This window comes from Harpia harpyja, chromosome 3, assembly GCF_026419915.1.
Source record: "Harpia harpyja isolate bHarHar1 chromosome 3, bHarHar1 primary haplotype, whole genome shotgun sequence".
Taxonomy (NCBI): Eukaryota; Metazoa; Chordata; class Aves; order Accipitriformes; family Accipitridae; genus Harpia; species Harpia harpyja.
Genome location: NC_068942.1, coordinates 47,940,255 through 47,956,645, shown reverse-complemented (window position 1 = coordinate 47,956,645; position 16,391 = coordinate 47,940,255). Strand labels below are relative to the sequence as shown.

Below are 16,391 nucleotides of genomic sequence, written 5' to 3'. Positions count from 1 at the left end.
GTAAGCAAGTCACAGTTAATACATGGCATCAGTACCCAATAGCTTGATTGCTACTTGATAAGAAACAAGTAGTGATTTCACAAAACTAGAAGAGGTACAGACAGTTCTGTGCTATAAATGGAGTGAAGAGATTTCTCTGGATCTTCAGAAATTCTGGGGTAAGGAAGGAAAAAAACCTATGAGAATAGAGAGAGAGGAGAAGCCAGGCTGGCATGAAGAGTGGATATTTCTGGAGTTCATGGCTGTCAGCTTGTAAAAATTAGGCAAATTTAGAGTTTTCTGGAGGAAGCCCATTAAACTTGGGGGGCATATGAGTAGCAGGATCTGACCACTCAAGTTCTGTTACCCCATCTGCCTAAAACTGGATGGAATTTAATCCCAGAGTCCCTGGTACCAGCAGTCCTCTGTTGTTAAGCAGGCAGCTGTGGAAGTCATTAAAAAGCATCTTCCATGTCGAGCTCATCTCACCAACTCTTACAAAGGGGAACTACATACTATGTACTATTCTTTTAGTTCTGCTGCATGTGTCCAAAACCTGTGGACCCATCTTTGAATGTTACTTCTATTCTTTTTAACTTCCATGGGGAAGAGTAGAAGGAAAAATAAGTTTGGGGTTTTTATTTGCTTGCATTTGATATCGGATACAGTTTTCTAAGTAGTATGCCTTGACCAGACAATGTTACAGAATCTATACTATTATGAAAACTTAGGCCTCTGGAAGGCAGTTTCTTTAAAAGAGGTGGAACCCAAGTATGTGTTGTGGTCTCCTTTAATCTGCTAAGATATTACTTCATTTAACCAATCCTCATGGATGACATATAGAAGTAATAGAAACTAGCTACAATTATTAAACAAGAGGAGGTGCCGGGGAGCTGGTCTAAAATGTTATTCACGGAAATGTCAAATGTCTACTTTGTATGTAATTGTCATGGTTTTCAAATCTTTTTAACAGCTTCTCCATTCTTCATGTGCTTTTGCGCTTTGCAAAAGTTCTTGCAGTAGTAGCCATTCTTCCTTGCAGAATCAGTTACTTTACAGGGTCACAAATCTTAAGTTGTCTGTATTCAAATAGGAACGTGCTTCTAGTGCTGCTATTTTGTAATTTTTTTTTTTTTTCCTGACGTTATGTCCAAGGGAACACTTCATAACAGCAATATGCTGTTTTGACAGTTTCCCGTTCTGGACACTTGTTCATTTGTGTCTCATTTTCCCTTTTATATTGTAGGTACACCTTCAAACACCTTGTTTTACAAGCCTCTCCTGCTAAATATTAATTGTGTAATCAAGTATTTTTGGCTCTTTCAGGTTACCAGTTATCCCCTCCTTATGTAATACAGTTTCCCACATAGCTTTTTCCTTCTGCCATTTTGAGTTCAAGCCATTTTGCTTGGTAGTTCAGGTTTCTGTAGGTAGATTTTTGTTGTTACTGTTGTTCGAGCAGGAATGTCCTGTTCAGGTTTTTTGGCAAAGTCCAAAGCTCTTCAGTAAATCAGCGTGGGTACCAGTATCCTAAATGTAACAGCATTTGTCTATAGTTCCTTCTGGAAATCCATGTCTTTTCTTGCTAAGCTCCTCACAAAAATAAATTTCCTAGGTATGGTAGCCACACACGGTTGCTGTACCTCCTGTCTTTACTGTGAAGAATACCTTTTGCCTCTCTCTTAAAGGAGAATGAAGTTTTGACTTCTACCAGCATAATAGTTTGGTGTATGTTCTGATTTGCTGGTATAATTTTGAGAGGAGAAAGGTAAGTCATGTCAGGCAGAACCTCATATAGTAGTTGTTATTAAGGCAAAAAATATATATACAGCAGTTTCCTTCTCATAAAAATTAATAGGATATGCTGTCATATGTTTTCTTGATGTAAATTATGTCGTCTTTAGTATTCGTGCCGCATTTGCATCTCCTTCTGTTGTAGATAAGTCATTAATGTTTTCTGCCAGTGGCAGTCATTCTCTAAACGTTTAGTAACAAAGGGCTTTATATCCTTAGCAGTGTACTGATATGTTCATGTGATACTGGTGAAATTAATTATTTTTTTTCTAAATTGAGTCAATACTCAACAAATGTTATCTGCAAGTAAAATAAACTTTAGCTCAGTGGTCTGGTATTACCTTTTGGTACTCTGGGCATGCACGTACGTACTCATGAGCGCTTCTCTAGCTGGGAATCATAAAATCTTCTGCCAAGCTCTTTGGATAATAAGAACCATAAAAAGCCAAGTGTGGTTCATGTATGCTCTTTGGGTGAGGCTACAAACACAAAAGTATATTGCACCAGAAGTTGGAGGGGTTAAAGTACGTGTGTGAAGTGCCAGTCAAAGGTAAAGAGCCTTGATCCATGACCAGTTCACTTTCGGAGATCAGCCTGGAGCTGTTACCTGGGTGCCAGCAAAGATAGTGTAATTTCATAACAGAGTGTGTCACAATTTTTCAGAATGCCTTTTTTTTTTTTCCCTTAGCCTTGTCGGAAGTGTTTAAATAGCAGTTGTGCACAGTGTCAACTCTTACTTCAAAGTATCATGAATTCTCATAAATTAACCCATATTAGTTATATTTCTAAAGTTGTGTTTTATTGAAATTGCTGTGCTTTGAAATATGACATTAAATAAAAGAAAGAATCACAGAATAATTGAGGTTGGAAGGACCTCTGGAGGTCATCTTGTCCACCCCCCCTGCTCAAGGAGGACCACCTAAAGCAGGTTACCCAGGACTATGTCCAGGCAGCTTTTGAGTATCTCCAAGGATGGAGACTGCACAACTTCTCTGGGCAACCTGTGCCAGCGTTCAGGCACCCTCACAGTGAAAAAGTATTTCCTAATGTTCAAGTGGAACCTCCTGTGCTTCAGTTTGTGCCCATTGCCTCTGGTCCTGTCACTGGGCATCACTGAAAAGAGCCTGGCTCCATCCTTATATACGTTGATAAGATACCCGAGTCTTCTACAGGCTGAACAGCCCCAGCTCTCTCAGCCTTCCTTCATATGATATGCTCCGGTCCCATAATCATCTTGGTGGCCTTCGCTGGACTCCTTCCAGCAGCTCCATATCGCTCTTGCCCTGAGGAGGTAAGCACCGGACCCAGCACTCCAGCCGTGGCCTCACCAGTGCTGAGTAGAGGGGAAGGATCACCTCCCTCAACCTACTGGCGACACTTCTCCTAATGCAGGCCAGGACACTGTTGGTTGCCTTTGTCTCAAGGGCACATTTCTGTTCAGCTTGGTGTCCACCTGAAACCCGAGGTCATTTTCTGCAAATCCACTTTCCCGCTGTGAAAGAAACCATAATGCTAAATATTTTTACTGAAGCTAAGAGGGTCAGGTTCTCATATGGTTCAGTTTACAACTCCACTTGAAGATCCAGGTTTCTTGATGGTGATGGTAGTAGCTTTATAGTATTAAAAAACAATTTGCAATTGCAGTTCAATTGTCTTAACAACATTTCTGAGATCACTTATTATTTTTCAGTCCTATATTAAAATAGAACTGTGCAAGATGCAATACAAATAAAAGAATGGTAATGCTTAATATGAATCTAGGAGAGGGAAGATTTGCATACTGTTGAAACTGGGTTAAAATAAATGTAATGCAGCCAGGTAGCTGTTTTTTGGTTTTGGTTCTTTCTCCTCCAACATCTCTTCCCCTCTTTCTTTGGGAAAAATATTTTGGCAGAAAATTCTTAACCTTCATTCTCTTTTGGATTACTAATGGAAGAAGGGACAAATGTTGTAATAACATTTGGTATCTTTAATTGGCTTGATATTACACATAAGAGAAATACTCCAAATTATCAAAATAATTAATTTTTTACAAAAAAAGCCATAGTGATGAAATTACAATTGCATTCCTCCCTCCGGCCACCAGCAGGATTGTTCATTAGTTGCTGTGCTGAAGGTCCCAGCTGGTCGAGGTCAGTGGAGTGCTTCCTGGGCTTGAACAACAGTTTGGTCATCCAGGTCGTAAGTCATTATGGGCCCAAGAGCATTACAATGATATATATACACAGCTTTTGGAGGGAGGAGAGAGCCTTTAAAACCCGTGGTCAGATTTTAATGCTTGTTGCTCTTAAAATAAAGTTGATGGCAGTCAAGGACTGTAAGTCTTATATCTTTCCTGTCCACTTATGGTTTGTAGCCCTTTGTTTCTGCCCCCTAATGCTTTCTCAGGCTTCTTAGTTCACCCCACATTTACTAATATTTTTAGAATGCAACTTTACACAATATGCTATGCTATCTTAAAATTATTTCCTTTCAAGTTTACTAGGTATACTGTTCAGACACATGCTGTACTCTTCAATAGCTCTTAACTACTAGGGGAAGATAACACTGTAGATAACCTTTTTTTTTTTTTTTTTCTTCCCCTTTTCTCCTACTTCATCGTGATTTATAACACTGAAATCACGTAAGAATAGTGTACTTTCAAGTCCTTGCCTGAGGCACTCAGCTGTTAGAGAGAAGATCTGTTTCCATAGTTGTTAGGAATTGATCTTGGATTCCAGTGTGGTTGTCCCCAGTCTTCACTGATGCTCAGCACTGACTCTTGGGAAGCAGCATGCTCCTATAGGCAGAATCCCATTTGACTTTTCCTGTAAACCTTGCTCTGCCTCAAGAGTTTTCAGTGGCCACAACCAAAATCAGGGGGTCTCAAGAAAGGTTGGATGTGATACAATAGGTTTGGGCCTGCTGTTGGAATGCTGCTCTTCATCCTACATTTCACATGCTTGTGGTAGCTCTAGTAAAAGGTTTCATAAGAGCAATGCTCAGCTAATTGCCCTGTTTGTTTGATTTTCTTTTGTTTAGTTATTCCTGATAGAGCTGCTAAACATGCAAGAGTAGGTGAAAATCCTAGGCTGCAGGGGTGGTGCTGGAAAACACTGGAGCCTTGTCTGCCCTTTTTCCCCACAGCTAAGCTACACCAGCAGTTTAGCAATTTGTTCTGAAATTCCCAAAAGTAGGTGGGACTATAACACTTAGAGATACAAGGCATCTGGGTGGTTTCAGTAGCACCAGTAGTGTGACAGGCAGATGCTGTTTTGTTTGCAGAGGATTCTGGAAATGGAAGTCACTCTAAGTCCTGCTGCTGCTTTGTGGCTAATTGTAAGCCAGCTTATATTTTTACTAAAAATAACTATTGTTACCAACAGTGAGTTCCTTTAAAGTATAAAAAAAAAAAAAAATTAAAAACCAAACCACAAAAACACAAAACTAAGCCATTTCTTCATAGTTTTTGGCATTGTTGCAAGTACAGTAATGAATTTGTCCAGTTAATTTACAGGGTGGTTGTCTGGAAAAACTGTTTTGTTTCAATTTAAGGGGTTATTAATTAAATATTACCTATTGGGGAATTTTATTTTGGCTCTTGCACTAATGCAGTGGATTTGACAGTTGTTTCTAAAATATTTGAAAGGATAAATGTTGTTTAAAACAGTTTAGAAAATATGGAAGCAAAACACAAGATTGTTAACTAGACCAAACTAGGCGTCTCAGTATAGGGAAGGGGGGAAAAAAACCCAACACTGACAGAAAACTTCTAGCAAATGGAAGTAGCTAAGCCACTGAGGTATGATATGTATCCTCCATCTTTGCTTCTCCTTAGCAATTCTTGAAAAGAAGATGGATGCGGAGTGTGAATTTTAATTAAAAAAAAAAAATTATCTGTTGTAGTTCCAGTTTTCTCATGTAGCCTAAGTGAAGTTCTGTGATACCCCTAAATGATGCTTAACTGAACTCTTGCTGCAGTCTGTTGGTATACAAAAGAAAGCTCTAATACGCAGATTTACAACCAAATTTATGGACCAAATAACTTTAAAGCTAAATTTGTGGTTCGCTTGAATGGAGAATAGCAAAGAGAGTGTGTAGGTTTAACCAATTGGAGCATCCTATTTCTTACTGTTTCAGGGGAAAGTCCCAGTGTCCTCAGTTTCTGTCAGAAGAGGCTCTTCACCTGAGAGAAACAAGACAAAAGACTGCCTGTATCTGAAGTGTACAACTACAATCTGAACTTACCTCTGAGTGAAGTATAGTGATAGAGACCAATGAATGATTCAACTTTCAGTAATATTACTAAGCATCAAGATACAGCCATTTTTATTTGCAGATATTAGAATTGATAGATGCATACAATGAAGGATTGGATTTTTCTTGATTATATTTGTCTACTGTGTGGGAGGAGTTACTAAAAGATGTTGGTACAGAAATGGTGAGAAACATTGACTGAACTGTCATTTTAACTATGAGGTTTAGAGGGAGGAGGAGGCTGGTTTTTTGCTTGGAGGGGGCAAACAAAGTCTCTATAACAAATTCATTTGCCTATAAGCTAAAATTGGATAGTCTTGTTTTATTTCCCATTTTGCAAACCGTTTTTAAGCTTTAGATGCTTGCAGCAAAATTCTTTTTTATATATATAAGTGAATCATATGTGTGAATCATATGTGTGTGTGTGAGAACATAATATATTAATTACGTAGAAAAGCCTACCTTCAGTTATTTTGGGACATCTGGGGGAAAAAGAAAAAAACAAAGCAGTGATCCCTTTAAAATACAACAGTTTGGTGAATGGTTATATCGCAAGTAATTTTGTACAGAAGGAACAACTTTGTCCTCTTCTAGTATTTCCTGTTCAGTCCTTAAATTTGACATCACTAATGCTAACTGGCATAGCTACTTAAAGCCTCAATCAGAAATATGTTGCAAAAGATACCATGAAGCTTATTTCTTTTAAAGTGTTGGAACGTTCATTCATGGACTATTACATTCATGCAGTAAACCATACTTCAAATGTAGAATCTTATAATATCCTTGGTAAACCATGGGGTTTTCCAACTGATGTAGCAGCAAATTCATAACCAAAACTAAAATGTGTCAATTCAAAAGAAATAAGTAAAAGCTGAGAGAAAGATATCGCCAAAAACACTTTTTCCAAGACTCTGAAAAAGGAATTTGGCTTTTTAAGTAATGAGGTGATAACCGTTTGTTTATTTTATAAAAATGCTAAATGATGGAAAAAGCTGTTAAATTGTAAAATGCAAGTAATTTTCCACATACTGTGAGTACAGGAGAGAACCAGCAAGTAGACACTGCAAGTATTAGGTTTTAAGTAGCCGTAACTGGTTCTGTTGTCGAACCCCACAGCCTGCGTGTCCTGACCTACCCTTGCAAAGGACGGGTTATGTGCGTGGGGAGGAGGGAGGGACGAAGGGAAGCGGGGTTTCTGGCTAGAAGCCTGTTCTTGTTTAGATTTCAGTGGCAGAAGGCCTGACCTCTTTCTGCTTGCTTGTTCTCTTTTCTGTGCAATTTCATGGTGGCTGACTGGCTTCATGATTAGTCTAAAATAAATCGGGAGTTGATTCTTACTCCCTTCCCACCCCTGGCCCTCTCTAGCTAGATCACTGACTGTAAAGTTTTAGAAGTATATCAGTTTTGACTCTGAGGAACTATATTGTCTGGTTAAGTTTCTTTACAAGGAATTGCATGTAAGCTCCAAGAAGTCTTAATGAAGGCATAAAAGTACAGAGGAACATTTTTTAGAGGGTCTTCTTAAACTGGTTTCTTCTAGGTGACTGTTCTGGAAGGACTGAACCTCCACAATGTTAATTATTGTGATCTTGGTTGTGGGTTTGTTGTTTTGTTTTGTTTTTTAACTAGACTTAGCTGGTTTGCGTTTATGGAAAACTAATTTCTTCTTTTGCATCTCTTCCAGTAATAGTTATGCACGAGTGCGAGCTGTGGTGATGACCCGGGATGACTCAAGTGGTGGATGGTTACCACTTGGAGGGGGTGGACTAAGCTGTGTCACAGTCTTCAAAGTCATTCCCCAGGAAGAGAATAGCTGTGCTGATTTTCTTATCCATGGAGAACGACTCAGGGATAAAACGGTAACAATTTACATCCGTTTAACGTTCCTATTAAAACTACATAGGACCTAAGAATAGATGTTTGGTTATTGTTGCTTGTAGACTAGGAAGTAAATTTATAGTCTCAGTCTAATGCTATTGCTGAGCTTTTATCCGTATCAATGATTATATACCTAAAGAGCCAATTATTTGTTTCAGGAGTAGTACTATCCATTTCTAGAAGTAAGCATGTTGATCTTTTGGAAACTTTAAAACATATTTTTTCATTGTAGATTTCCATCCATTTGGGGAAACATTTTGCTATTCAGGTTTTTTTCCAATGGAGCGTTGAAGTTAAATCTTCTTGTTAACCTGTTTATACACCAATGATACTGTGTTTAATAGGAGTGTTGGAAAATAAGATAACTTCTTAAAAAACAAAATCTGAAGGAATTCCTCAGTAATGATTCAGTTAGTTGTGGAATTTGACTGTGACAAAAAGTAGCCATTTTACATGAAAACAACTTTTGTATTGGAAGAAAGCCTGAAGCTGGCAGGTCAAAGAATTAATCTGGTTTGATGAACACATAGACAGTATTCATTTATTAGCTACAACAAATAAAATGCCAGTAATAAACTTGTCTTAAATAGTGTCATGAAAGTCAGCCTCACAAAAGGAAAACAGGTGTAGGTTCTCAGCCATTTCTACCTGCAGACCTATGGAAAACAAAATTGGCTTACTAAAGCTTGCTTGGTTACTTGTATGCCAAATAGATTTCTGAAGGCGGGGGGGGGGGGGGGTGTCTTACTGTGGAAACAAAGGCAAGTGGGGAAAGCACAAAACCTCCATTTTAATGAGTTTTATCAAGAACTTACTCTTTTCTGCCAATAATTTCTGACTCCTGCGTAAGCTTAAAGGTAGAATTGCGTCTTATACCATACTGCTGATTCTTTCTCAAGTATACCAGTTTCTCCCTTGAGGCAGGACTGCTGAGTTTTCTGCCTTGACTGTGACTGTTGTAGGAAGAGAGCATATAAATAGAAATTCTGCTGACTCAGTTGTTTCAGCGAGGCGTAGTGGTATTAGCAGAGTACCCTGTGTTCCTGCACAGCTATGTGCACCTGCAGTTCCTTCCTCACTTTGCAGTAGTTCCCTTTAGAACTTTTTTTAGCCTTATGGAGGCTGTTTTTGAGGACCTTAATTGCATTTAGGGATACTTGACAATTTTCTCTTAGTTCTTAATACTTTCGACATTCACAGCTTGCCTTCAGAATCTGAGGGTAATAAAATGCTCAGAACTGAAGGCTGGTTTAATGTTTCTCCCGCATGCATATGAAAATGTTGCAGCCATCAGCATCCTGATCTGTGTGCTCTCTCTCCTGCTTCCCCTGGCCAAGCCTTGTTTTGCTTCCACTTCTGGTAGAAAGCTTTATATGTCTCTGCTCCTCTTCCTGTCCAAAATGGAGCTCATGTTAGTATGTTTACCAAACCTTTATTGTCCTGAACAGGTTTTTTTTGTTTGGGGTTTTTTTTTTTCGGGTTTTTTGTGTGTGTCCCATCCTGTGTCTGTCTGTCCCTCCCCTACTGCCCCCAAATGTGACCTACTAGTCTGTCAGGCAGATTTTGATCTTACTGCAGTTTTAGGAAGTGACTGTTGGAAGTCAGCCCCTCAAAACCACAGGATAAAAGATGGAGGAAATGCAGTTAAGAAGAACACCTATCCAGCATGTATTGAAGAAAGCTCAGGGAACTAACAAATACAGGTTTAGGCTGTGGGGAGGAACACTGTAGAGCCAGTGATGCTTTGGTAACTGAGTAAAAGGAAGCTATGTATGCATGTATTAACTCAGACTTCAAATAATGCACTTACAAGCAACAGCTAATGTGTAATGAATTAACAACAAAGTTGCACAGTATGCAACAAGACCCCTGTTGGCATGAAAGAAACAAGATCCTACACCAAGGTATGTGAGGACATTGTTAGGTCATGACACTTTTTCAGAAGGACTGTAGCAGGGACTGGAAGAGAAATTCTGTTAGACAGGGATCCGGTCACTGATTCTAAAACTGTTCTGATCCTTATGCTTTAAATATAGTTAATGATTTTACATTTGTTCTTAGGATGTTCCTGTGGATTTACTGTTCAAGCACAATTTTTAAGCTTTTCTTTAATGAAGCCAAACAATTGGTTTTTTAAGTCCAAATAGAATTGACAGGTGACTATTATATTTCCTAATACAAAGAAAAGACCGAGAAAAACAACACCAAGAAATTGAAATGTAATTGTCTGTTCCAACTTGAAAGAGTGAAGAAGGCTTTGTTCTCAGAGGCAATCCTGAAAAGGACTGTTGAAGGTTACGTCAGTGGCATAAAATGCTATTTTTTTATTTTTTCTTTAAAAATAAAGTAAAAGTGGAAGTTGCTATGGGTTCATCAGGTTTGTTATTGAGTAGGGACCAAATATTTTGATCATCTTCTCATTTTGAGTAAGAGTTATACTGAATGTGCTGTTTCTGTGCTCCAACATTGCTCTAATGTCATTTTAGAATGGCCTTGGTGTGTAAATCTGTATACCTGAATAATCTTTGAAGTTAGTTGTATGCTGTTTAGTTGGTTGCTCTGCTATTGTATTTGCAAAGAGAAAGTAGCAATTTTTTTAATAGCAATAATTTTAAAAAAGCTTCCTAAACCGTTTTGAACATTTCAGTTACTCAGAGTTTGAGCACATGTGTCTTCAGGCATATTTAATCTATTTTAGTATCTATAAGTAATTACAGCTCGGTCAACTGGACCACGATTTCCAGTTCACTCACTTTTTTGCAAAGTACATGCAGACATTTCTGAAAATACTTCTATGGATTAAAAAAGAAAGTAATCCTTACAAATGGAGTCTTCCCCCTCACCCCCTTGCCTCAAGTCACATTACACACTGTTAAAATACCTCTATAGCTAGATTATATTTTTATTTCCTGTGGCCAATAAGTCTTTCTTTTGTGAACTGGCTCAGCTTCCAGGAAAGATGCAGAAATTCCCTTATCCTGGAGAACCTATAGTGTGGAATTTGGACCACTTTTCTGGGACACAGGGAAGCATGGGTTTTGAAATAACCTCAGGTTAGAGAGCAAATGGAATCAGATCTATGGCTTTTACTTAAGAAATATGGGAATCATAATGTCAGTATTACTGTTCAACCTATGTGTCAGCAGAAAGGTGGAATTTATTCCAAAGCAACTTGAAATCCACAGGTGAGTTATTTGATGGAGGTATCTTCCAGATGCCTCTTAAATGGTTATACTCAAAAAGAATGAGAGATCTTTTATCTCTTCTCTTACTGTTTCTTGTAAACTAGCTTTAGTTGCTGCTTTTCCAAGTACTGCTTCTGACACTGCATTGCAATTCATTCCAGTGTGCTGGATCTCCCCATATATTTTATAGGATATGCAGGCATTTAATTAGGACTATAGATCTCAGTCTGTAAGTCAGCTGTATAAATTAAACACTTTGGGACTGAACATCAAAATTTGAAGTTCCTTTTTGGAGGCGTTTCTTGTCATTTCTTGATATACCTGAGAGTTAGGTTGCTATCAGCCCTTTTACAAACCAGCTTCAGGCTACATGTAGAACTTCCAAAGTTTCTGTGCAGTACCGAGCTATTTAAGACATCTCATGGGGTTCACAAAAAGCATCCTAGCTATCTGAGAAGAAAATCAAAGTGGTGGCACCACTGAATTAATTTAGGAGAGGGATTGCTCCCCTCTAGTTTGCTCAGGTTGTTTAGATCTGCGTTGGAATGTAAGGGTATTTCGTGAAGATTTTGACATAATTACACGTTTCCTCATTTATTATATTCACCTACCTAGATATGGCTCCAGCCAGTCTGCTTGGAACAATTGCACTGCCTCCTAACCTGGTCAGGTCTGCTGCTCTCTTTTACTGTGTTTACAGTAGCTCTCTTATATCTTAATAGCACTAGTGTTAAACATACATTAGGCTCAAGCTTACGGATTTCTAGGCTTTGGTGAATTTTACATTCTTGAATGAAAAGTTTAATGGACTTCTCTGTTCCGTTTTATTTTCTTCTCCTGTCCATTGCCATGCAAGTTTTTACTGAAGGAGAGAAAAAAAAGTGACTAGTATCTTTTGGATTGTGAGTCAGGAGTGACAAATCAAAGTTTAAAATCTTTCTTTTGAAGAACAGGTAATTGTGTAAAGGGAGAGATACGAAGCTGAAACTGAGTATAAATACTGTTCTCTTCTAAAAATTTGCTATTCAAAAAATTTATCATTTACTTTTTAAATTGGCTTTAAAGTTTGAGAAAAGATTGATTCTAACGGGCTGTAGTACAGCCCTTACATCATCTTACTTTTTTAATTGGCGGGGGGGAAGCATGCACAGAATAATAATCATATCACAGGGTCACGGTGGCACTGGGGCCACATGCTCTGTAGCAAGAATATACTCAGGTCATGCTGCTTGGTACCAAGACTAGAGAAAAGCCTTTGATTCTATTTAGCAGAAAAGGCATTCAAAAGTTTCATCAAAAACTATATGCTTATATGTTTGTAGATTTGGGCTGGGAATGAGAAATTGCAAAACTATCTATCTACATGTAATGTCATAAGCTGTTGAAAGTACAGCTAGAAACGAGTAAAATAGTCTCCAGTATCTAGAAATGTTCAATTATGGGTCTGTTATCAAAATAGAAATTTATATCAAATGCAATAAGGGTTTTTTCATATTTGTTTCTGAAACAAGCCTTAGATAATGATGCTAGTACCTTAAATACTCATTTTTGTTCAAAAATATTTGAAGTGTTGAAAGTTTAAAATTTCTGACTTTAGAGATTCATCTTGTCTACACAAGCCAAATAGTTTCTGGTATCTTTAAAGAATGTATCTTGTAGAGATGAAAAAAGAAACATGTGGCAAGCAAATATTTTTAGGAGTAGCTATGAACTCATTAGCATTGGACTTAATGACATCCAGATATTAAAAGGATTTTTTTGTTAAATGGTAGTAAGTAGACATACAACCCTATTTATGCTCTGAGAATTTAGATTTGTATTGTGTGGATCTGGAGCTCTTTTGTCTTGAGTCTGAGAACTCTGCAACTTTTCCCATTACGTGCTAAGGTGGCTGCTTCATATTGGCATGGAAGTCTTATATTGAGTCTCCAAATAAAGAAAACCTTCAGAACAGTAACCTGTGTTTATTAAACAATGCAATTTTGTTAAGCCATAGTCACTTAATTTACAGTCTTGCAGGTTTTTGTTGTGCTTATCACTGGAGATCTTAGGGAAGGTCTACCTAAAAAGGTGTGGTAAGGTAGATTTTTGGTAACCATGTGGGAGAGTGTGATATCGCCTTCACATATGAGGTGGAGAGTTCCGAACCATAGCAAAGTGCAGTAAAAAATTATTGGAGTTTCAGATATTAGAAGACTTGAAAAAAATACCTGTATTGCTAAAAGCTTGGTTTCATTTCCAGGCTTTGGAGATATGTGTATTAGGATACGTCCTCCCCAGTCCCAATGGTAGTTTGCATGCTTCAGCATAAAGAAGCCTTTGACAACATTATGTTTAACAGGGAAAAAATACGTTGTTGCTACAAAGCATCGAAGTGTTTTGGGGAGGAAAAAAATGCTTTAGGGGAAGGTTGGTATGTTTTTTATTTGGTTTGGGTTTTTAGTATTTCTGGATGCAACAAAAACTATTGAAGACAGGATGTTTATAGATTTGTGTCCCACTGCTACTTCTGACTTACAGGTTTTGAGTTTTCTCTCAGGTGGGGCAGACAAAGTCTCACCTATACGGATTCTTATGTCTGATAACATGTACAATTTTGATGCAACTAATTTTTCCCCTTTCAATGCCCTTAACCACTTACATCTACTCTGTTAACTGGTCTGTTTCCATACAGTTTTAGATCTTAAAAATCAGTGTCGTCCTGTCAAATTTGTTGTTTCCTTAAGTCAAGCTGAAAACAATTACGGTGTTGGTGAGGATGTTTGTTTGTTTTGTTAATGATTGCTTGTCTTATAAAATGTTGTGAGGGTTGGAAGTGGGGGCCAGGTTGTAGTAGTGTTGCTTTTTGGGTTGGGGGGGGTTGGTTTGGGGGTTTTCTGGTTTGGTTTGGATTTCTTTGAAAATCATAGCTTCTACTCAGTGAAGTTTTAATGCAGTAGTTTAACTCCAGCGGTACCATCTTTTAAAAAGATTTGTCATCCAGGTATGAATTTTCAGTATAACATAATCTGGATTAACCCCTTTGGGAGCAGGTGTTCATTGAGATGCTATGAAATCAGTCTTGCAGAACTTCTTGTTGATATTTTGGGTGAAACTGCACCCAAAATATAGTGTGAAAATAGTTGGTGTTTAATATAGTAGAGATCCCCCAAAAGTGCTCACACACCTAGAAAATGCAGTGATGGGAGAAATCTTCATTTTTAACTACGCTTTTTTAGGAGGAAGCAAGTTTAAAATCATCAAAAGGAACAAAGAGCAATCATTTAATACACCTTAGAACTGCAGAATTATACTTTTTTTTTTTTTTCTGCTGCAGCACCTTTTTCTGCACATACACAGCAAACAGATTCCCTCCTATGCTTTCTTGCAGGCAGTTGTACCTACATATTGTTGACCATTTAGGGAATTCAGAGTGGAGTAACAAAAATTATTTTAATGCTGAAAGAGTTTGTATGTGCAGAAAGAATGTCATCCTTCTAGAGACAGAGCTAAAAGGCAGTAAAACTCGAGAAAAGATGATCAGTGGTGGGGTGTAGGATAGGGGGAATAAATAATGAAGAGCAGGAGAAAAAAACCCTATTTGGCTATGTAATAATTAGACAAGGAAAGGAGAGGAAGAACACAAAGGATAATTAAAAATAATCCAAGTACAGACATATTTTTTTTAAATTTGGAGATTTTTCTCAGTTATGTTTATAATTAACCTCATTTTTCCACATGCTGTAAGAAATTTTGTATTTTTCTCTCAAGAAGCTGCATATGTAACAAAATCAAAAATGAAAATTCTGAAAATACATTAATGCTGAAATGACAAAATATTAAAATTCCTCATTCACCTCTCAGTGTAGGTTTTTAGAGTCTAGTAGTAATACAGAGATACAGGTTGTCTTGCTGTGCATTTTATTATACCTAGTGCTACAGGAGCAGATTGGTGCATGTCCCTCCGTACTTTCTTGTTCACCTTGGATTTTTTTTAATCAAGAAACATTCAATGTCACAATGTTGCATAAAATAATTTTTGCAGGTAAATTAAATATGCAAATATATTTAAAAAGCAACCAGTTTGAAGTGGGAAAATGATGTGAAGACTGCAACTTCATAACTGAATGTGCATGTATACCTGTAATGGTTTTGTAGCCAAATAATTCTGTTAATTATTCCTAATTACTGTTTTCATTATAGTTGAACATGAGCCATAAATATATTTGTGTACAGGTACAGGCAGTAATACATTCAAAAATATTTTAGTTTTGATTAATTTCAGATTTTAAAACAATTCTCCTGTATTATTTTCTCTTGTCTAGTAGCCTTTCTGGGAGAAGACTGATATGGCCTGAAAGCAGCATGAAGTTAGTCTAGTGCTCAAAAATTTTATAGAATAAGTATACAAATAAAATTCCCAGTGATACAGTAATACTTGATATCAGCACAGTAATGGTTTTCTGGGGTGTGGCCTATTTAATTTGCTGAACATCTAGCAAGTCTGTACTGACAGAAGTGCTTGCTGCAGGTATGAGATACTTTTAAGGCTGGGAAAATTCACTTGGTATACAAATAGTGTCCTTAACCCGTAACACCTTTCAGCAACTGTTAGTGAATAATTTGGCCATAATGGAAATGAAGTTAAAAATACATCCTTGTAACAGGAAGAAATTTAAACAGAGACTTTAATACTGTCTTATGATGTATGTTTTCAGGTAATTCATGAAGACTACATTTTGTTCTGAAATTTGATATATTGGTCAGTGATATCTTTTCCTCCTGTCTTCTTTCTGGAAGGTGGTCTTGGAATGCACATTAAAGAAGGACCTAGTTTACAACAAAGTTACTCCTACTTTTTACCACTGGAAGATTGATGACAAAAAGTTTGGCCTCACATTTCAGAGTCCTGCTGATGCAAGAGCATTTGACAGAGGTATTCGGAGGGCAGTAGAGGATATTTCTCAAGGTACGTATTTCAGATTAAAGGGTTGGGGGGGGGGCTTAAGTGTTTAGTGAATGAGATAAGTCAAAGCAATTTGCATAACATCAGTGCTGACAGTATTTAAGGATGTGGATTGATCTATAGCATATTGAGATTTTAACAGTTCTTAAATAGTACTTCTGACGTTTCTAAAGTGCCATTCATCCAAGTGTCTTAAATTGTTTCACAAACACTAATAAGGTAATTCCATGAAACATTCCTACATAATAAAGCATTGCCTCTGTTTTTTTAGAGGTGAAAAAATGGAGGAAGCTGGAGTGTTCTACTGTCTTTCTTGAACCTTCTTCTCAGAAGCTTGTTACAGCTTCTGTATACTTAGAGCATAACCTATGAAG

General features: G+C 37.5%; 1 protein-coding gene across 3 annotated transcripts in view; it reads left to right on the top strand.

The window, feature by feature from the left end:
* Positions 1 to 16,391, top strand: part of SPRED1 (sprouty related EVH1 domain containing 1) — a 64,426-nt gene that overhangs the window by 28,351 nt on the left and 19,684 nt on the right. For all 3 annotated transcript variants that reach the window (XM_052782485.1, XM_052782484.1, XM_052782486.1), the window contains exons 2-3: positions 7,694 to 7,868; positions 15,852 to 16,020. In XM_052782485.1, the coding sequence (XP_052638445.1) occupies positions 7,694 to 7,868; positions 15,852 to 16,020 (344 nt within the window). The remainder of the gene's footprint in view (positions 1 to 7,693; positions 7,869 to 15,851; positions 16,021 to 16,391) is intronic.